The 23,481-nt window shown below is 42.0% G+C and overlaps 1 protein-coding gene across 10 annotated transcripts in view; it reads right to left on the reverse strand.

The window, feature by feature from the left end:
* MCOLN2 (mucolipin TRP cation channel 2) overlaps positions 1-23,481 on the reverse strand; it is a 61,184-nt gene that overhangs the window by 26,787 nt on the left and 10,916 nt on the right. For all 10 annotated transcript variants that reach the window (XM_027114209.1, XM_027114214.1, XM_027114217.1 and 7 more), the window contains 6 exons: positions 18,855-19,014; positions 11,744-11,917; positions 9,838-9,991; positions 2,646-2,730; positions 2,445-2,541; positions 555-654 (listed from right to left, as the gene is read on the reverse strand). In XM_027114209.1, coding sequence (XP_026970010.1) covers positions 555-654; positions 2,445-2,541; positions 2,646-2,730; positions 9,838-9,991; positions 11,744-11,917; positions 18,855-19,014 — 770 coding nt within the window. The remainder of the gene's footprint in view (positions 1-554; positions 655-2,444; positions 2,542-2,645; positions 2,731-9,837; positions 9,992-11,743; positions 11,918-18,854; positions 19,015-23,481) is intronic.

Raw genomic sequence — 23,481 nt, forward strand, 5'->3', positions numbered from 1 at the left:
GCTCATATCTTCTGTGCCTCCACCACTTACTCCTAGTCAGGACACGCTAGAGATTTTATAAGCATGCCAGTGCCCCTCACGAAGGCGTTTTCTTTCTTTTCCAGAGCGCCTACGAATACCGTGTGCCAACTGTTGTTCTCAGCGCTCTGCTTTACATACTCATTTAATACTCGACATGCTGGAAGGTAAGTACTATTATTACCTTCATTTTGCGGAGAAGGACCCTGAGACAGGGAGGTTAAGCAATGTGTCCAAGATCACAGGTACAGGAAACAGAACCAAAACTCGAACCCAAGTAGTCTGGCTCCAGAAACTGCTCTTAACCGCTGGGCCACACGACCTCTCCTACAAGGTCTGTAATCAACATTTGCTGAACTGAACAAAAATGCAAAGCTTCGGGGTATGCTTAACAGAAGCGAATGCTCAAAATGTGGTTTTTTGGAGCCCTTTATTCTTATCATCATCCAAATAAACTATTTATATACCCCAAATCCTAAAATGAAGTGATAAAAATCTTCCATAATCCACCATGGGCAAGCATATAACATACTTACTAGATCCGGAGATGTTCAAGTCTTTACATTCCTCGATGTTAGCGTCACTGTCAAAGTAGATTTTGATTTTGCCACTGTGAGCTTTATTGTCAAAGATAATCTGGAGATACAAATTGATGAAGAGGTTACGGCCCAGCAGAAAGTATGACTGGTTAGATCAGTTCTGCTTAAAATATCAATGGCATCCAGATAGCGTGCCGATCCAAAGAGAGTTAGACAGATGAAAATGTCCTCATCCCATGATTCCTTCACAGCTTCCTATTATTAATGAAAAACTGTGGTCCAAAGGGGGAATACATGAAATTCTACTAAAAGCACATTCGGATTCAGAGAAATTCTAAAGCAAAACAGCCAACCAGTCCAAAGAACAAACATGAGAATTCACCACCAATTTTTGACAAGAGAACACAAAGACCTCATTTATCACACTGAATGGAATCTACAAGCATTTGCCTTAATTTAGTCCTTTGGGTATGAAACTCTAGATTTTCACTAGGCTAGGAATTATTTTTCTATTTGCTTCAAACGCTATATATATGTTTTGAGAAGTGCTACATGTGCTTTCAGAAGTGGCAAAGATTGCTCCAGGGTTATGGGTTGAATTTAAGATTTCCAAATGCCCTCAATCTTCCACATTATGTTTCAAGCATTTAAAGTTTATAAGTGAAATATGCAGCGTATTTTAGGGGCTTTCCTGGGGGAAAATGAGGCCTTGAATGCCAGGGCTAGTGAAGTTTGGTCCTAGCTCATAGGTATAGAAATGAGGTCTGTATAGCTTAATTCTCGAATCTCTGCTTTGGTCATAACGATATTCTTACATTACACTGAGAATGTGTAATGTGCACGTGGCTTGTGCTCAAAGATGTTCAGGCACCTGTGGGTTTAACCATAGATCACATACACGTTCAGCTCTCCAAGCTTTGCCTTGCCTTGGATTTAATAATGCGTTTTGTAATGTGTGGGTCACCCCAGGGAGATTAATCATGCTACTCTCTGGGGGAGACATTCTTCCTTACTACATGTCACAATTTATAATTAATTTTTTTGTTGACTTGTTTTTCTATCTCTTCCACTAGGCTGTAAGCTTCCTGAGGGCCATGGTACCTCTAGAGCATGGCAACTTGCCTGCTGCCTCGTAGGGACTCACTGAGCATTCAGCGATTGTTGTTGAATGAAGCATGCTTCTGAATTGCTAAAACAACAGCTACATATAACGTCCAACTGAGCATTCAGTTCTGCCCATCAAGAAACATGAAAGAAGGAAGGGAGGGAGAGAAGAAGGGAGTAAGGGAGGGAGGGAGGGAGGGACGGAGGAAGGAAGGGAGGGAGGGAGGGAGGGAGGGAGGAAGGAAGGAAGGGAGGAAAGGAGGAAGGGAGGAAGGAAGGGAGAGAGGGAGGGAGGGAGGAAGGAAGGAAGGGAGGGAGGGAGGGAGGAAGTCCATGGCACATGCCTGCCCCTCCCAAAATAAAAGCTGCAGCAATTGATCCTTTGCAGATTAGCCTTCAGACCAAGGGGGCACTTTCTGCCTTGAGGTTTGAAAACATTTGCTACAACATTTGCAAAGACCTTCCTTCGAAGGTGGGAAAAACGTTATAGGCACTTAAAACACAGGTCATAAGCTATTTTTAAAAATGTATTCGGAGAGTAGGAAGTCAAAGTCCACTTTGAAAACTCTTCTCAACCCCAAAATCTAGTTTTAAAAAGTTGGAATGGGCTTGTATCATTTTTAGAAGTCACGGCCTCTGGACCAACGATGCTATAAAGTGGCATTAAAACTGTTTTAAACACAACTGCATCAAACACATCTATAGGCAGAGGTGCTTTGCACTCTGCACCTACAAAAGGAGTAGAGAAAAATGATAAAATGGCTTAGTAAAATAGACACTTGCCGTATTCTGAAAGATGTAACAGTCTGGTAGCTCTCGGGAATGAATCGTCTGCAGGTCAATGCCTTTGAGATGAAAGGAGATTTCAACTTGCAAGAGGCTGAATAGAAAATATTACAAGGTATAAATTGCCACAGTCTTCCTCCCCTACTCTCCTTTCCCCATCTGCGTCTCCTGGGCAATGAGACTCGAAAGCATATTTACCGATAAAATGCCAGTCTGAAGAATGATGAGTTCTTCCAGTCCTGAGGGTTCTTGGAGAGGGTCTGGAGGTCTAGGTGAATGCAGTCTAGGGCCATGAAAAAACCACAGTGACTGTCAGGCAAGAATCAGATGCTAAAACCAGTGGGCTGAAGTGTGATGAGAGCAGAGGACTCAACAAGTTCCAAAGCATCTCTCCACAGAATACTTATTAATCACAACAGGGAGACCAGTAACTTTACAGTGGGGAACCTGGCAGATCCCACCCTAGCCACGTGATCAAAGTTAACATCACCAGGATTGAGATAAAGAGACATCATGTGCCTCCTGAAATAACGTACCATTTGTGTGGTATTTCTGCCCCAAATGCGTAACCTCAATCTAGGCACAAAGAAACAGGAAAACTAGGGGCTTCCCTGGTGGCGCAGTGGTTAAGAATCCGCCTGCCAATATAGGCGACACAGGTTCGACCCCTGGTCTGGGAAGATCCCACATGCCATGAAGCAACTAAGCCCGTGCGCCACAACTACTGAAGCCCGCATGCCTAGAGCCCGTACTCCGCAGAAAAGAGAAGCCACGGCAATGAGAAGCCCGCGCACCGCAACGAAGAGTAGCCCCCGCTCGCCGCCAACTAGAGAAAGCCCACGTGCAGCAACGAAGACCCAGCACAGCCAAAAATAAGTAAGTTAATTTAAAAAAAAAACACAACAGGGCTTCCCTGGTGGTGCGGTGGTTGGGAGTCCGCCTGCCGATGCAGGGGACGCAGGTTCGTGCCCCGGTCCGGGAAGATCCCACATGCCGCGGAGCGGCTGGGCGCGTGCGCCATGGCCGCTGAGCCTGCGCGTCCGGAGCCTGCGAGTCCGGAGCCGGTGCTCCGAAACGGGAGGGGCCTCATCAGTGAGATGCCCGCGTACAACAAAAAACAGGAAAACTCAAGGGAGGGACATTCTACTCTTTAAAAATGTCAAGGTCATTTAAAAAAAAAAAAAAACCAAGAACTCAATTTTTCTCCAGATTATAGGAGACTAAAGATACATGACAACTAAATGCAATATGTGATCCTGGACCAGGCAGGTTAGGCATGGCTTTTGCTGTAGATAATGTTAGGGCAGTTGATGAAATATGAATAGGGTCTGTAGATTATAGTATCACATCCACGTTAACTCATGCTTTTGAGCACTGTTCGGTGGTTATGAGGAGCACATTCTTGTTTGGGGAGATGCACACAAGTATTTAGAGGTAGGGGCCTTGTGTCTGCACCTTCGTCTCATAGATTTCAGGAGAAATTTTTTTATGTAGGAAGAATGATAAAGCAAATGTGGTAAAATGTTAGCATTTGGGAAAGTTAGACGAAAGCCATACAAGGACATCTTTGTGCTAGTTGGCAACTTTTCTGTTTAGTCCGATACTTTTCCAAAAAAAAAAAATAAGAGAAAGAAAGGAACTTAGATTGTACTCAAATAAAAATAAATTATGAGCTGTAAACTATAAAAGAATGATTCCAAGAGCCGCACATAAAAATTAGTCTCATTATTGTGTAGCCTAACACTTTGGCAGGAAACCGAGGAGGTCTGGAGACAATGAACACCTTTCATGGTCAACGCCCTTCAAGGTCACTCAGCCCTGATGCCAGAAGTGGTGTGAACCAGCCTGGCTGACTCTCACCTGGGCTGCTGCTGCCCCCTTTGTGCTGCCTCAAGAATGGAAAAGTCAGGGCCTCCTGCAGTGCCTGACACTCAGTAGGTGCTTGAGAACCCGGGTAGGCCCGATGGCTTGTTCTCTGAGAATCTTCTCTCACAATTTGACTCTTTATTTGCTTATCTATCTCCTAAACTAGAAGATAAGGTGCTTGAGAGCAAGGGCACGACTGCTGTGGCCGTTGAACACCCATTGCCTAGTATATAGGACACTCAAAATATGGAGGACACACTTACATTTTATGACAATCAGGTATCCTGGGCCAAAAACAAGGACACGGAGCTGAATGGACAGCTCAACAGCCACAATGTTTAAGAAAGGCAGGTGTCAGAGGGGGTGCCTCCCTGTGTTTGGCAAATGGACCATGAGTATCAAGAAACAATTCAATGTTGGTTTTCCTGACTGGGCCTTGATTGATACAGTGAGGGCAGTTGATCAAAAGAAGCTTTTTTTATAGGAAACTAAAGATAGAATGATACAGATAGCAAAAACATACAGGGACTTACTCTCTGCCAGGCACTGTGCTCGGGGCTTTATAGGTTCTCTCATTTAATGCATCATCCTGTTTAACCCCCCCGAAGCAACCTTGTGAGAGATACACTATTGTTGCCATTTTACAGATGGACAAACCGAGGCACAGAGAGGCCAAGAAACTTCCTCAAGGTCACACACCTAGCTGGTGGCCAACCAGAAATTTTTTTTTTTTTTTTTTGCAGTACGCGGGCCTCTCACTGTTGTGGCCTCTCCCGTTGCGGAGCACAGGCTCCGGACACGCAGGCTCAGCAGCCATGGCTCACAGGCCTAGCCGCTCTGCAGCATGTGGGATCTTCCCGGACCGGGGCACGAACCCATGTCCCCTGCATTAGCAGGCGGACTCTCAACCACTGTGCCACCAGGAAGAAGCCCCTAACCAACCAGAATTTAAATCCACATGTGCTCAGTTCCAGAGCCTGAGCTCTTCACCAGTACATTGATGAGGCTGACCTCTGAGCACCTATTTCGGAAACTCAAAAGGCCCAGGCTCCCTACCTGACTCATTCACTTATTCAGTAAATATTTACTGAAAGCTTTCAGGGGCCAGGCATTGTGCCAGGCACTGAAGGTAGAGCGATGAACGAGACAGAACGAGGTCTGTATGGAGCTCACACTGTAGTGGGGGAGATAAACCAAGAGTGAAAAAATATACACAGGACAATTTCACGGTGTGCACAGTACTGCCAAGACACAGTGAAGTGATGGAGGGTGGGGAGGCCCTACCTGAGGAGAACTGTTGGGAAGGGCTCTGAGGCACTGGGGCTGTTTAAACCGACACCTGAGGGAGGAAGGAGACCCAGCTGAGCACAGATCCAGGGGGAGCGCTCCGGGCAGGACAAAAGTAAGCACTAAGTCCCAGGCAAGAAAGAGCCTGACTTGTTCAACAAACAGCAAGGAGGCAGAACCAGGGAAGCGGGGGCTTGGAGAGACAGGCGGGTGGCTGGTCCTGCAGAGACTTGTGGGTTTTATTCTAAAAAGATGGGAAGCCACTCGTGGTTTTTAGCCCAGGGAATGAGATGTCCCAATTTAGCCAATTTTTTAAAAAATATCATTCTGGTTGCTGAGGGGCAGGGCAGGGGGTGGAGACCAGTCCAAGCAAGAGCGGCAGCGGCTTGGACTACAGAGGTGGCAATGGAAATGGAGAAACCAACACATTCAAGTTTGGGGCTTGAGCAACTGGGAGTATGATGGCATGATGTGAAAATGTTGGTTTCGTTTTCCGAGATGGGCAAGAGTAGAAAGAAACAGGTTGAGCCAGGGGTAGGGGGTGGAGGAGGCTTGAGATGTTCTGTTTTGGACACAGCAGGTGTGAAATCCCTATTAGAGTCACAGAGGGGGTTGTCAAGTGGTTTGTCAAGCAGCCGGCTGAATGGAGGAGGAGTCTGGAACTCAGGGAGGAACGGAGCTCAGAGATGCGAATTTGGGTGCAGAGAGAGGGAGGCGACTTCGCAGAGCTGAAAGGGGTGGGCCCTGGTGCTGTGGGAGGCCTTTGGCCGCAGCCTCGCCTCTGCAGCACCGGGCTGACGGGGAAGCCTGCTGGAGGTGCTGTGTGCGGAGGTTTGCAGATGTGTGGCAGTGTGAGCGTGTTCTGCTCTGGCCCGTTTCTCCAGGAGGTATCAGCAGCTGGGGCACCAGGGCTCGGCCACAGAGGACCCTGGTGACGGCTGGCAGGATCCAGGTGAGAAAGAAGGGAGAGGCAAGTGCCCGAACCGCTTCTGTAAGGGAGTGATACTGATGGACAGAGGTGTCCAAGCTGGTACAGGGGGCACTGAAGGCCGATGGTGATGGACAGTATAAAATGTGTGAAGCTGGTAAAAGAGAGAGAGGTCTGTGCGAAGCCAAAGACCGCAGCTGCAGAGTACTGAACCGGCGCTTCCCAAGCTTCATGTGCGTATATGTCATTCAGGGATCTCGTTAACATGCAAATTTGGATTCTGCAGGTCTAGGGGGGGCCTGGAGATTCTGCATGTTTCACAAGCTCCTGGGTGATGCCCATGTTACCGAGTTTAGAGTAGCAAAGACCCACGGTCACTAAATCGCTGCATGACCTTGGCCTAGTCACCAAGCTTGACTGAACATCAGTTTCCTCAACTTTAAAGTGAAGGCCAAACTGAGGCTATTTAAGGCCCTTCTACCTTCAACATTCTTATTCTAAAGTAAAGGAAAAGGAAAAAATAATATTTAAATTAAACTTATCTGGGCAAATGACTGTATTCTGAAAGAAGGAGGAATTTGTTAAAAATCTGTGTGCCCGATACTGTCCTAGGTCTTCTTCTCCTGTATTTCATTCATTCTAAGACATGAATTCACTTCGCTGTACAGTATAAACGAACACAATATGGTAAAGCAACTATACGCCAATAAAAATTTTTTTAAAATGAAAAAAGACATTAAGTTTTTTCACTTTCAAATGTTTATAAAACAGGTGCGTTTTTTAAAAATTGATGACGGATTCAGAGAAATATGACAGCACATGTTAGTTAATGTTACACTATCTGTAAAATTTGCCTTATAAAAGTCTATTTGATTATTCAGATTCTGTAATTGTAATAGGAGAACGACACTTTAGCTACATACACATTCAGAACTCTCTGGAGTCTGCCATATCTCATGCTACAGTCATTGCTAATGAGGCCACCAAGCACTTGGTGGCAGCAAAACCTAAGAACTGAGATTTTTTTTTAAAGAATGGCAAAAGCCCCGAGTAAAACATCAAACTTCAAACAGAACAAACTGATATTGGAGTAGCAGCCTCATCACTCAGATGAATCTCATTTACAAGGCAGAACACTCCAGCGAATGAAATAACAACCCTCTCAGAGACAAACGGAGGGTGGATTCAATATGTTCTTAAAATGACAGGTAAAATGATGAAATGGTCATAATGTTTCATGCTAAGAATACGTGGAAAGAAGATAAGAAATTCAAAATCTGCATTATAGAAAGTGAAACACTGTAGTAGAATGATATCCATCTAAATGTTGTAAAAAAAAATTTTTTTTAACAGGATTCATTACAGTACCCCCAGTGAAGCTGAACTGTAAAGCTATAGGTCTAGAGGCAGGGACAGAGGGATATGCCCTCAGCATGAATTAGGGGAAACCCTTAGCTTGAACTGTACAATCAATCGTGCAGCTAAACATAAACCCACCAGGAAAGCAGCACACAGGCAGATCTCTGCGCTGAGAGATCTGAAGGATGCTTCTCTTAATCATAAAGATACCACAAAATTCATAAATAGGTAATCTAGAACAGCTTCTGCTAATTCACCTATTTAAACTATAATGCCACATCAATGAAGTCAAACTCAATCCCTATTTATACCGCCTGCAGGCTTTCTCCAATGTGTCCAAGACAAGAAAGTCTAAAATCCAGTATCAAGCATTTTTAAGATTATTTTTTACACCTTTTGAATAGATACATCAAAAAGTTCTCTTTGATAAGTTATATTTAATTTAATAAGTCAAAAAATATAATTAGCTTGCTTCAACAGTCTCTCTTAAAATAAAGTCAAATTAATAGTCAACTTCTCTCCATTTGGTTAAAAATATTCCATATGATGGAAAGGAAATGACCGAGGACACCACTGTCCAATGGTCAGGGAATAAATCCTGCTTTCTGCTCTGTCTCGCCTAGCCACTGATACTGACTTTGGCCACATTTCTTTAATCAATTTTCCAAGAAAAATCAGTTGAGGGAAACAACATATGAATCACTGGAAAATAGTCGTATGATTCATCCAATTAAGGCTCACATTTTTAAGAGGACAAGTGGCCATGGCTCATTTGGAGCAGAGGGTCACTGCACAAGCTTTCAGCTCCACCTCTCAGTACTCCCAGTTACAGGAACTGCCCACGGCGGGGAGCACAGCTGACAGCGCAGGAGAAACATGCAGGGTGAAACTGGATCAGCCCCTGCAGACTGACTACCACACAGATCTCAGGATAGCAGAGCCTGCAGGGCAATAAGATAAGGGACATTTCAAGGCTGCTGGCCACAGAACCAAGCTACTGATGGGTCTCTGGAAGCAACCTGGGGACCCTGACAAGTGCTGGTTTATGGGCTGTTTCTTTTAGAGTCAAGAGGGTAGGACAATTTACTCATGAAAAGATTCTAAACAGGTAGCCTGTGGGAAATGAATTAGAACCTTTACTTCACAGGGATGTTCTTCTATTGTATTACCAAGGCACCTTAAAATCGGGTTATAGGAAATATGGTCAAATGAACTCTGGAGCTCTCTTTCTAATAAAACCACTCCAAATTTACACTGCTACTAGGACCCGGATTTCTGACCTGTTAGCTACTTGAGGAGCCATGACTGGTTAATCTCTGCAACCCCAGTTCATAAAACAGGGAGTGCTTTAGGCGTGATAACTGTACACCAAAGGTTTGTTGAATGAAAGACAAAACCTCCCGAGCCTCAGGTCAGATACTTTGCATTTATATATGGAATGCTTTTAAATTCTTAACAGAATGTCACAAAACAATTCCACTTGATTAGATGTTAACTTTTTGCCAATCTCCAAACAGAGAAAATGACTTATTAATCACAATTCACCTCTGAAGAGCATTAATATATTTAACAAATGATAAAAGCAAGAGGACCCAGCATTTTCACTCACATTATTTCATTTAACAAATACAGTCTCATTTTTTTTCAGAAAGCCTAATCCCCCCCTCACGGAGGGAAAAAATTAAACAAACAGGAAACACCTGTGCATTTACCCCCCAAAACCAAAAACCTTGAGTTGCACCAAAGAGATGCACAAATGTTCCTGGTCCTGTCACAGCAGACCCATAGTTTCCTGAGCCAAAGCTCTTTGCAGGCAAACGTTAAAGCCTCAGATAGGTCAGCCGTCACAAAAGCAAAGTTGTTTCATTTGGGCTGCCGGCGCACGAGGGTGTTTTTTGCTCTTACCACAGAAGATGATAAAGAAATATAATGAAATTATCACTGTATTACCTATTTCTATGTCGCTGTCAATATTTAGCGTCTCATTAGAAGGAAACATGGTCCCTTTCTTGTAATGCTGCTTACAGACTTTTAATCCAATTCTGTTGTCTTCATTTTTTCCATAACCAAGGGTCCCCAGAGATAAATTCCTTAGCCGATGAAACTATTAAAAATAGTTAAATAAAGATATTTATGAGCTTAACAAGTTTCATCAGAAGTTACAGCACATGGAATATACTTTTAGCTATTTTTTATTGTTTGTCTCATATACCTCAGTAGAACTCCCCAATGTAAAACACCACAAGGTAATTTTCTTGGGTTGAGCAGAAACACACGGCGTCACAGAACTCGAAACTAAAGTGCAGCCAGAGGCTCCCACCTACTCAGAACCAAAGTCAAGGTCCTGCCTATCTCTCTGAACTCCCAGCCCACTACTGGCCACTGGCTCCACCCCGCCACCTCCAAAGCCACACTGACCTCCAGGCAGTTCTGGAGCTCTCTAGGCACACTCCTGCCTGGGGCCTTTGCTGTTCCCTCCGCCTAGAAGCCCAGGTATCTATCTGCAAGGTTCACGTCTTCAGACCTTGACTCAAATATTACCGCCTCCATGAGGCCTTTCCTTACCACCCAAAGAAAACTGCAAACATCCATCTCCAGTGCACAGGCACCACCAGGCAGTCCAGTCTCCTCCCCTGCTTTATTCCAGTTATCATTTTCAACATACCTCTGAGGACCCAAGCCATCCACACCCACCGCTTACATTAACACAGCTTTGCCATCTGCCTATCTGTACTACCAGGGCTTTACTGGCCCCTATCTTCATTAATATGAATTTATTATTCCAGGAAACTTTTGCCCAGGAACATAAAAATTGCAAGTAAGTGTATTATTTACTTCAGGAACAGCCCAAAACCTCATTTAAATAGATGATCATTTTGAAGATGTAGTCTAATAACTCCCAAGACTCTCTGAACATCCCCCACCAAAACCCTCATCTTGTTATGCCCACCAATCCTAAACTATTATAGGATGATCTTTACTCAGTTCTTATCCAGCTCCCCTCACATTGAAAGACATGCCTTAAACCAGACTTCAAAATCTATAGCCAGACTTTGCACTCTACAACCTATGGAGAATGGTCAAGGGACCATCTCTGCTACCACTGTTAGCAGTGAGCTCAGTCTTGCTTCCCAACATGCATTTTTTTGTTTGTTTGTTTGTTTTGGTGGTGTTTTCAAGGAGTCAGCATTCTGTACTATATTTTTCACTTCTTTTCATTTGTCTGGCTCTCCCCTCTAGAATTAAGCTCTATAAGGACAGGAGTTTTGTCTGTTTTATTCATGCTATATCCCCAGTGTCTAGAACAGTACCTGGTACATACTCGGTACCCAAATATTTACTGAATGAGTAAATGAATGAATGAATGAATAAGAAAGAATAAGAATTTCTCTCCTTTAAATATTTTCTTTAGGCCTACCAATCTGGTTTCTCAATACTACCTAGACACAAATATTATCATATCCTACTCCATATTCTTAAAGTTCAGCTAGGCTTATTAATGCTAAGACATCAAAATTGAGATGCTAGAATCTTAGATTTGGTCTCTCATTCATCAAACCTTTAGAGATTATAAGCCTACTTTTAGCTATTTGGCTATTTGATCTGCGGTAATCTCCCAATAGTAGCGGGTGGGAAGGGATAAATACAAACATAAATCTTAAAGAAAAACTTAAAATAGGCAAAATCTATTGTGTGGAAATGTAGCTATGGAAAAACCAATAAACTGTTTTGGCAGACTATGCAAAACTTAAATCAGAATATGTTAATATATGTATAATTTTTTTCTTTGCTAAGACAACAAGGTCAAGGATCAACATATTCTCAAAGTATAGGTAAGTCACAACAAAATACTTGCCTGACTAATAGCAAAAAAGATGCTCTCATAGGTGTCCTCTTGAGTATATACACTGCAACTGTATTCATCTTCATCTACACCGGAATATCCTTTCAAAAACAAGTGCTTAAAAGCAACAGTGTTTTCTTCTTTGAAAGCAACCACCAGCTGGTTACTTAAACCAAAACGAACAAGCTAGGAAAGAAAATCAAATAGAAGTATATGAATTTTACCATTTACCAGGGGAGGCGAATGCCTTCTTATTATCATGAATCCTCACCTATAAACATCAGCCAGAAAAATCTCACTGCTTTGGTTTTTACTAATCATATCAATGTCAAAATACAGGAACTCTTTCCCCCCAGAAATAACCTCACCAAGCTAAATCAGCAATTCAAAATAGCATAAAATTAGAAGAAATGAGCACTCCCAGCGACTAACAACCTTACTGGCCTTTAATGATGGAGAAGGAGAAGAGGAAGGAGGAATCCAAGTCAGTTACGTCTGAATCCATTTTCCTTTTTCTTTTTTTATAGTTTTGCTATTTTTTTCTTTTCAAAAAAAATTTTTTTGAAATATAGTTGATTTACAATGTTGCGATAGCTTCAGACGTATGGCAAAGTGATTCAATTTTTTTTATATATATATATATATATATATATATATATATATATATATTCTTTTTTATATTCTCTTCCATTACGGGTTATTACAAGATATTGAGTACAGTTCCCTGTGCTATACAGTAGGTCCTGGTTGGTTATATAATTTGAATCTATTTTTCTTATACTTGCATTTCAAATTTATTGTTTTCAAAACTGATGGACATTTGAGCCTTGAACAATACGGGGATTAATCCAAGTATAATTTATAGTCTGACCTGCGAATTCAAGGATTCAACCAACCGTGGATCGTGGGTCATGTAGCATTGTAGTATTTACTACGGAAATACATCCTCATATAAGTGAACCTGTGTGGTTCCAACCTGCTATGTTCAAGGGTCAACTGTGCTTAGTAAACCACTAATTCATGTGCTTGACTGCTATTGGACAGTTAAATCTAAATGATTTCACATTTAGAAATTGTAAGTATTTTAAAAAATCATAACAATGTTTTGCACGTGGCTTTTGAAGAACATTTTTGAAAAGTGGCCTGTATAGTACTTCCTCCAGCTAAGAGGTAATTGTCGTCAAAGGAATTCAATTCCTCTAGCTCTGCAAGAACTCGTATGAGATTTACACCTAAGAGTTCCTGTCTCCAAGATCTACAGCATCAAAGCACCACAAAGGATAACAGGGGTCACTCCACCTCCATGATGTCTACCCAAACATTGTCACCACGCACCCACCTTCTTGTGATAAAACTCCTACTTATTCCTCCTTATACTGTATCACAGTACAGGGTTAGATGCCAAGGGCTCTCTTCACCAGGAGTGAATGTATTCTTTCTGCCCTTAAGTTTTCTTCTTGGAATCCAACAAGTAGGGAAAATTAGCAGGCACTAAACGTTTACCCCCCAAACCCAGGAAATTCCATACACAAACAGCCTCTCTCTCCACTCACACTCAAACTCACACTCTGTCACATACTCTTTCGCACTCACTCTCACACACTCTCTCTCACACGTACACCCTCACGTGTGCTCTGCTGCTCTCGCTCTCTCTCCTTCTCACATCAACACACATACAGACACACACATGCCATGGCAGAAGTCAAACCTTTATAAACCCTGTCCCACACACCCTTCCCCATCTACCCACTTTATCTGCTCATCTGCTTTATAAGACAATGAGAGTCCAGAAAACTTAACCCAAACCTTCACCATGCTAAGTCACCAAAACAATTTGGGACTCTGCTATCATGTGTGAAACCAGCAAGTTCAACAAGATGACCTTGACATTTGTGTTGCCTGCTGTCACTCCATGGTTCAACTACCAGACCTTTCAGATGAAACAAATGTTAATTTGCACCTGCAAACTTACATAATTTTTTTAGTGATTTGTATTTTTTTTAATTTATTTCATTTATTTTTATTTTTGGCTGGGTTGGGTCTTCGTTGCTGCATGCGGGCTTTCTCTAGTTGTGGCGAGCGGGGGATACTCTTCGTTGTGGTGTGCAGCCTTCTCATTGCAATGGCTTCTCTTGTTGAGGAGCACGGGCTCTAGAGCGCAGGCTCAGTAGTTGTGGCACACGGGCTTAGTTGCTCTGCAGCATGTGGGATCTTCCCGGACCAGGGATCAAACCCTTGTCCCCTGCACTGGCAGGCAGATTCTTAACCACTGCGTCACCAGGGAAGTCCCTGTATTTTTTATCTTTTAAATTTTGCCTGACTTTTTTAAAAGGCTAAATAATTTAAAATAGTTACCACTTTTCAGCAATTATCACACTCCAGGCACTGTACTAACTGCTTTACACGCACTGTCTCCCTTACTAACACAACAATCTTATGAAAATGTTAATACTGTTAACCCCACTTTACATATGTGGAAACTGAGATTTACACTGCCCAAGACACCTAACTAGAATGAAAGCCAGGCCTAAATCCAAAGTCATTTTTATTATGTGACAGGAGTTCCATCTGCTGAAAACTCTGACTTCAGGACTCCTGTTAAAGAATTTAGGTGTCAGCTTTCCAGACCTGCAACTATTGTTTGAGAATGTACATAGATGACACTCCTTAGCATCTGAGCCTCACCAGATCACATTCCTCAAATACCAAGTCAAAGGACTGAGCCATTGCTTAACCCAGCTACTCTAAGGAAAATATCAGATAAGAAGTCCCACAACATCCAACCTGTGCTCAAAGGTAAGCAACCAAAGGCTAAAGATTCCTTCAAGCATGTGATGTCTATCAATGGTGCCTGTAGGAACTGCCAGAAAAGGAAAGGTCACGTGGCTTTCCAAAAGCTAAAAAGGTAAACCAGGGAAACAATACACACATGATTGTTCGGGAGTTTTATTAAATACTGACATACAAATGAAAAAAAAACTGGTACACACACATGAATCAAGTTCTTCAGTCAAAGTTTACTGAGTGCTTATTCTGTGCCAAGCGGGGATACAAAGTAGACAAGGTTGACACTGCATAGTGCTGAATAACAGCTCTTACGTCCTGAGTGCCAGGCACTGTGCCTAAAATTTACAACTTTTATGTCTCACTTAATTTCCCAATACCCTCTGAGGGAGATATTATATTAGACTCAACAAGGACAGCGATTTTTCTTTTCTTTTTTCCACCACTTTGGGCTCAGGAACTGGAATAGTGGCCATCACAATGTCAGAGTCAAATACCGAATCTGTCCATCCCATTTTATACACCTGCAACCTGAAGTCAGACACTTTATCCAGGTTGAAACAGAAAAGTGTGAGAGCAGGGATCCAAACCAGGTTTGTTTGACTCACCTGTTCTCTTGACCACATGGCCTACAACCTCTCAAACTGAAATGCTGCCAACTTAGCTCTAGAAGTGGGGAATATTAGAGCCACTCTTCCCACGCTCCTAGCTAAGCTAAAGAAACCCAAAAAGTGAATGGGGAGTGAATAACTCGACCAAGACAGCAGCATTCAATTTGCTGCTATTTTAAGCTACCACCTTATGTAGACTCAAAGCTCATTACCTCCATTTTGGGAATGAGAGAACATGGAGGTATAATCTCTGCTTGGAACCACCTCCATCTGGCATCAAGAACAGGAAATGTTCTCCATCCTGTTGTTCACAGAACAAGCAAAGATCCACATGTATGGCCCCAAATCAGGTCAGAGGTAGGATTTTCCAAGCAACTCTCAGTAGAGGAGAGAAACCCTGGAGGGGGAGATCATGAGGTCCCCTTCCTGCGATGGCAGAACGAAACACCCCCTACAGAGCAAGAGTGAAGAGATGATGGAGGATTGGTCAAATAATTTCATTTTTTAAAAGGGGCTGACAGGGGCTTCCCTGGTGGCGCAGTGGTTGAGAGTCCGCCTGCCGATGCAGGGGACGTGGGTTCATGCCCCGGTCTGGGAAGATCCCGCGTGCCGCGGAGCGGCTGGGCGTGTGAGCCACGGCCGCTGGGCCTGCGCGTCCGGAGCCTGTGCTCCGCAGCGGGAGAGGCCACAACAGTGAGAGGCCCACGTACCGCAAAAAAAAAATAAAAAAGAAAGAAAGGAAGGAGGGAGAGAAACGGTTCCCTGGTAGACACAGGAGGAGGATTCTAGCTTAAGGAATAGCGTCCAAAAAAAAAGGGGGTGACAGAAAAGTGCATTCTAGCCCCACTAACTAGATCTTAAGATTTGCTGAGGTTATAAGACAGAAAAATAATTACACATTAAGTGCAGCCTGGCAAAGATTGTGAATTTAAGACCTGATTATGAAATCAATGGAGGAGAAAATATTCTGTACCAGGTAAAAACAAGATACCACTCTAAAAATATACAAAGAATATGGGAGAGAAAGAGCAGATCTAGCAAAAGAATGTAGACACCTCTCTCAAGATTATAAATCACTGCAGAATGCAGGGTAGGAATGTCTAAAAAAAAAAGTTTCCTTCCCATCAACCGTGATAAAACAGAACTCATCCCGTTAGACTTGAGGATGGAGTGCTAAAAGCGACAGAAAAAGAGGAGGAGGGAAAAGTGGGATTTGAAGGAAAGAAAGATAGTTGAGAAATCTGTTCCAATTACATATCACCCAAGTAGCAAAACTTATCAGAAGGACCCTACAGGGGAACACAAGTTTAATCCACCACAATTTTGTTAGGGGAGGCCGGGTACAGTTACACAAAAAAGTAAATGATCGATTCCCAGAAATATTCTATTAAAAGTGAAATCAGTGATGTGGCCAGCAAGGGGTACTAGTGAACCCAGAAAAAACTACATGTTGAGTGATCAGGCAAGACTTGCAGGGGAGGTGGACTTCAAATAGCACCTGCATGATGAGGGAGAAAAAGAATCCCTCTGGACTTGGAGAGACAACAGGGCAGGGATGAGAATCACTGGGTGGGTCCATCTGTCTGGGATGTGGCGAGAAAACAGGAAATGAAAAGCTGCTGGAAAGGCAAGTTGAAGGAGACTGTGGAAATCTGTGAATTTCAGGCCACAGAGTCAAAATTTTGTTCTGTGGAAAATAGGGCTCTACAGAAGTTTCTGAGCAGGAGAGACACAATAAAAGCATTCTAAGAAAAAATTAATCTGACGTGTATTGCATGGACTGGTGCATATGGAGATAAAACAGGTAGGCCTAAGATGAATTCCAGAAGCAGCCTAGTTAACTGATGTGTATTCCTCGAGTACAAACTCTGAAGATCAACATCTAGAAAGAAACAGTATTTGAATAAGAGTGCAGACTCTGGAGTCAGACTGCCAGAGCTCAGATCCTGGCTCTGCCACTTCCTGGCTGAATGGCCATAGGCAAATTACTCAGCTCTTTTTGGTTCAGTTTCCTCATCCATACAGAGCGGGTAAAAACTGAACCTACCTCATGGATTCCAGTGAGGATGGAATGAGCTAACACACATGAAGCACTTACTGTGCCTGGCACATGGAATGGCTAGGCTACATGTGAGCTGTCAGCAGTGGTAACATTCACAGCTTATACTCCCAAGACAATGCAGAGCATATGAGGTGCTTCAGACACATTTTTAATTAACTAACAATGTAAGAGTTTGTGCTAGAGAGGAGATAGTGAATATGGCAAAACATAAAGAGATACAGTTTTGAAGGAAGACTCCATGGGATTTAGTAGTTAGCAGGACAAAAAAGGTAAGTCAAAGAGGGTGATGGTATTTTATGCCTAGGTAAGTTACAATTTTAATAACATTAATAGATCAGAAACTTGAAATGACAGCTGGTTTGGCAAGAGAAGTAATTGGGGAAAAATTAAAATTAACCAAATAGCAAAAGGGGACATTATTTCTCCTTCTTCCAAACAACACTAGCAATGCACCTACTTTATAGGCAGGTTGCCAAAATTAAAACTTCAAAACCAAGAATTAAAATGAAAACAATTTTCAAAGAAAATAGGGCTTCCCTGGTGGCGCAGTGGTTGAGAGTCCGCCTGCCGCTGCAGGGGACACGGGTTCGTGCCCCGGTCCAGGAAGATCCCACGTGATGCAGAGCGGCTGGGCCCGTGAGCCACGGAAGCCCGCGTACCACAAAAAAAAAAAAAAAGAAAAGAAAAAAGAAAATAGCTAAGCATATACATTTAACATTGGCCCTGCCTCTCATCTTTGTCTCTTTGGAAGTAACTTGTTTACCCTAAAACGTGATGAGCTGGTACAGCATGTCATGCAGTGACAAGACCTCTTTATGAACACAGGATAAAGATGCAACTTCAGTTATGGCAGGAGCCACCTCTCTCATTTCTAAAACTGTAAAGAAGTGATTTTTAGAAAGGTATTTATTTTTGTGTTCCAGAAATCACATCTTTACAAACAGTTGTTACACTGATGACAGAATAATTATTTTCCCATGGAGCCTAATATCCCAAATTAGTACTGTTTTTAAAAGGCCGCATGTTTCAAATATAGTTACCTACAGAGAAGCCTCCCTAAAACTGGTTCAGTAGCACAGGCCCAAAAACTAGATGACAACTGATAATAAAGTGCTTAACAATATGAATTTAAGCAAAAGGTCCCAGTGTAGTCTTTAGACACTCCTTATAGTGTCTGGGAAAGGGGATGGGGCGTAGGTAAGGTGGGGGAGTATTTACTTAAGCACTTAGCTACTGATGAAAAGAAAACTTAGCATTCTATAAATCCAAAATCAAAACAGTCCAAAATGCAGATTTCCAAAGTATATTTATATAAGATGTATTTGAATAAAGATAGAAGATTTCAAGAACACAGATCACTTTGGACTGGGCAGCCTTCATGAGCCCTGTGCCTCATTCAGATATAGAAACCCCACACCCCCTTCAGATCTAGTACTATCTATATTTACAGAACCTGTGAGAGATGACCTCAGAGTCCCTCATTAAAACAAAGTCGGCATCTAAACTGAACTTCGACCTACCACCTGCCCTCCAGAATCAATATAATTTTACAGGTTTATGAACATGAGTGTGGCCTTTTCAGGACAAAAGTCAAGTGGCAGAACATGGGAAAACAGTTTCATCCTGGGGTAAGAAAAAGAACAAATGAACTGATAATATAATTTACCTGTGTGGTGACCATGACTATCTTCAAAATCTGCAAACCCATTTTCCACGGAATCTGTTGTCTGGCTCGGAATTTTTCACAAGGGTTCATGAAATAAAACTTCAGGTCTTCTCTCAGACATTCTTCTGTCACCTCAGAATCAAGATGAGCCATTGCATCTCTGCCAAAGAAGATTAATTTTTAAATATACAAAAGAGCCTGTCCATCAGAAAGCTCCTGATTAATACTTTCCATTCACATGCTTTACCCATTCTTACAAGCAAAACTCTCTCCAGCCAGTGAAGTCCTTTTCACTTTAGAAATCTGAAAATGATTCAGGACCTTCTATCACCTGCCTTTACGTATAGCTACCCATCTTGTTCCAAGTGGCCATTACCAAAATTATAAAAATAGGATTTTATTTGCAAGACGTGTCAATTCCTACATCCTAACAGATAGCATTCACTTGTCACTGGAGTATTAACAAAAACTAGGTGGGATACTTTTGTGATATGCTAGGTGTGAAATCACAGAAATTTAGTACAGACTAATGGAATTAAATTGTTACGGAAATAGAGAATCTCTGTTCTATAACTCTCTGTTCTATAATCCTTGAAAGAAGGATTATGTCTCTTTTTTTTTGCATGATAGATCAGTGATTATAAGATCCCAAATTATAAATATCTTTAAAGTTAAAATAGCATCTCTCTATTTATGCCCAATCATATAATTGTGTCATCCTATATATTAGCAAAATTTTGCTTTTACTATTTCAAGGACTCTGGACTCAGAAATGGGCACATGACTCAAGCTAGGCCAAAAAGAACCAATGAAATGTGGTCACAAGACTGTAATTATAACCAATGGAAGAGATGTGGTCTTTCCACCAAGTAGTCCCCAAAATGGGGCGTGAAAAACAATCCACTAGGAGAATAGAAAATACTAGTACTTCCATTTTATTCTTTATCTTAAAAACAAACAAACAGAAAAACGAGCTCTGCTAATAATATACCATATAAAATAACAGTGGTCTATAGTAGCATATAATTTATAAATAATATATACACATTGGGGATATGTGCTTAACTTTTACTGTTGAATGCATAATCAGCAAAGTTTGGGGATCACAGACTTAAAGCATAGGCTGAGTCTAGAATTCCTGGAAGTCATCTCACCATCTCGCCTGGAAGCCAGCATAGGAGAGCTTGCCAAAGAGTGGAGCTAACACAGAAGAGCAGTTAAGATTGCCTAATGACAACGTTTGAGTTCCTGGAGCTAGCTGTGCCTGAAGCCATGATTCCAAGACTTTCAAGCTGAGCCAATAAACACTCTTTGGACCTTAAGCCTGTTTAAGTTTGATTTCTGTTTCTTGAAACAGGAAGCATCTTGATGGTAAGTTTAATGAATAAACTCTATTAAGTTTAGCCGATCATTCAAGTTACTCATTTCTTAGAAAGTTTTTATAATTGGGGGTTTTCACCTAAAATATCTTAATGACATTTTTATATTGACTTAGGACCTATGTCATTTAGCTTGACTAACAAATTTAAAAGAAGCTCAAAGAAAAAATAAAAATAGAGAGACTATATTAAGGCTCATTTTAAGATTTTTAAGCCTTATACTCAGTTGTTAATGATTTTCTATTTTTAAGTTAATATTTAGACCTCCTATTTCCAGAATTAGTAGGCCAGGTTATTTTGCTGGAAAGAAGAAGGGAGGGAAGGAAGGAGGGAGGGAGGGAGGGAGAGGGAAAGGAAGGGAAGGACCCATACTGAGAAATGATGGTCACAACCCAGCCCTTTGAGCCTCTTGCCTGGGTGAGCCAGGGAATGTTACACTGTGAGCTTGCTTGGTTCAGGGGGCTCCAGACTGGAATTGCCCTCGTCTCCTAGCAAACACATGCAGACCTCTCCAGACGCTCATCCTAGGACTTGGGGAGCTCTGACAAATAACTTGTAAAACACGTTGACTAACAGGTACTAATACATACCAGGCCCACGAAGAAACCAAGTAGCATGAAGCAGTCAACTAATTTCAGAAACAGCAGAAACAGGGTCAAGCATATCAGAATCAGACGCAGATTAGAAAACAACCATGCTTACCATATTTAAAGACATATAGGTAAAAACACCTATAAGAAAACCTTGGGAAAAACAAAAAAAAAATGAAAAATCAATGACCAAAAGGGGTCTCATTTCAAAAGAATAAGAAGACTTTTTAAATGTGTTTGCCCTGCAGCGGCTATATTTACCTCCTGATTTCATCTAACCAACTTACTGAACACTTCCTGTGCTGAGCTATTTTGCTGGGTGCTCGGGCCACAAAGCTGAATAGATGCTCAGCGTCCCATAGGAGAGACAGACTTGGGAGTGCAAATTCACAGGTTATCAAACAGCTCAGTGGCTGCTGTACCATAAGTATACAGAGTATTATGCAAGCAGGGGTCTGCCTCTGGGGAGACAGGTTCAGAGCCAGAGGGGGAATCCCGTAACATGTCCTAATACACGGAGTGGCAGGTGCTACGGAGCACTTGATGAAGAGCATTGATCAAGGGAGGCATTTCCAAGAAGAAGGTGGCATCTTATCTGTGCCTAAGAGCCACATCCTCCAATATGAACCTTCAGACCCCTGAGAACATGCCTGTGGAAGCTTCGCGGGCACGTTTGAGTGATACCAAATTCAGCGTTAACCACCATTACCTCAGTGGATCTGGGTTGCTAATGTATTCATCCTGGTGATTCACAACGTCTTTTCATTTAGTAAGATAAAAAGGACATCTGAAAAGTTGTGATAGAACCCTGAGAATAAAGGCATGGAAACTCCTCCCCCCAACATACCCTCGGCCTCTAGTGTGAGAAACACTGTACTGAAGAAAGAGGAAGTTGTTTCCTGGCAAACAGTGGCGTGAAACACAGGGTAGTAGGTCAAGTGCTTGGTGAACACCTTGTGAGCCAAGCTCTGACAGAGACATTTTCCTGCCTTCCAGGAGCTCAGTCCAGTGGAAGGGAGAGATGTGAAGAGATAAAACTATAATAAAATGTGTCAAGTGATATAATTGAAGTATGCTTTGAGGGCCCTGGAACAAAGAGAAGGGAATTGATGCAGCCCAATTGCTCCAAGAGGCTTCAAGTAATTCTTCCAGCTGCTGGTTTCCTCAACTAACATGGCCACTCAATGATCAGGAAATGATAACTGCTCTTAATATTACCCTAAGAAACCTGATTAGGAAGGTAAGTCTTGACCAAGAAAAAAAAAGGCAAAGTAGCAGATAATGCACATGGGGATCACTCACTGTATTAAATTATTTACACTAATTATTTAAAAACCTCCCAAAGTTTTTCACTTAGGTGTTTAGAGAACAGCTGCAGTACTCATACCACTGTGGAGAATAAAAAGAAAAATGAAAAAGCTAGCATGAAAACCTTTCCCCTCAAGCGTGCAGGAGCCAATAGCTGAAATATAGGATGGTACTAGTCAAATGTGATCAACTGATGATACAACGATAAAAATACAGAAAAAATATTAATGATAGTTTGGTTCAAAAATTCTGGTATCTCAAGGAAAATGCAAATGTGTAAGCTTTCTAAACTCTACATTTCTGAAGGCACTTTACTGCCCCACTCTTCTCAATTTGTGGGTTTTCCCTAGTTCCCCAGTAGATGAAGGGTATTAAACATGGGCATGCACAGGTGCACACACAACCACACATCTTATCACTATATCAAAAATACAACAGTGCCGAAAAAAAAAAGTGCCAAGTGAAAAGAGGGAACACTAAAAAACAAAAGAAAGACAGGACAATATCATAAGACTAAAACATTAAAACATTCCTGCATTTGACACATACTTATCCAACACCCTCTAGGGCTGAGCACCAGGCTGGATGTTTGGTACAGGAGGCTTGAAAGCTGCAATCACAACTTGGTAAGCAAGAATTAGATCAGCAGGAGGAATACTGCAACTTCCATCAAAAACGATGAAAATCACCAACAGGTTTAGAAAAGGACAGAGAGTTGCTAAGTGGTGGGAACACAACCAGGAGAAGTGACTACACCATAAAAACAGTTAAGGAACAGAAATCCATGAAGATCTAAGTTACACTGATCCAACAATTGCAGGGCAGTCACGCAACTGAAACTGCAGGAAATAAATAAGAGCAATCACGACTCTTATGGATTATTTTTGTTTCACGAAACCATAGGAAACATAGATTTGTATCAGCTTAATATATGGCACAAGTACCCAAATATCAAAGGAAAAAAACACAGTATTTGTAAGAGTAAAAACAAGATCTGGAATAGAATGGAAAGTCATCCACACAGTGGGCTAAATAAAAGCTAGAGAAGCTGGACTTAGGAAGGAAGCCTGACACTGGTACTGTGGGGAGAAGTCAGGAAGGAAGCCCATCAGAGCTACCATCAGTTATTAAGAAAATCTACTCTTTGCCTAGATAATCAGGACTGTGTGATGTCAGCTAATTTGAAGCCTATCATATGACCAAAGGGCAACTCCAGCTTTATCAAATCAATGACCAAAAGAGTCTATGGAAGCTTGAAGTTTTGAAAAAAGCAAAACTGAACAAATTACTGAAAACTCTTAACCTCAAGGAACTTGTGAAGGTTTTTGACCTTTGCCTCAGAAAAATGCA

The sequence above is a fragment of the Aethalodelphis obliquidens genome, unplaced genomic scaffold, assembly GCF_003676395.1.
Source record: "Aethalodelphis obliquidens isolate GAN/ISIS:26980383/991018 unplaced genomic scaffold, ASM367639v1 scaffold13, whole genome shotgun sequence".
Lineage (NCBI taxonomy): Eukaryota > Metazoa > Chordata > Mammalia > Artiodactyla > Delphinidae > Aethalodelphis > Aethalodelphis obliquidens.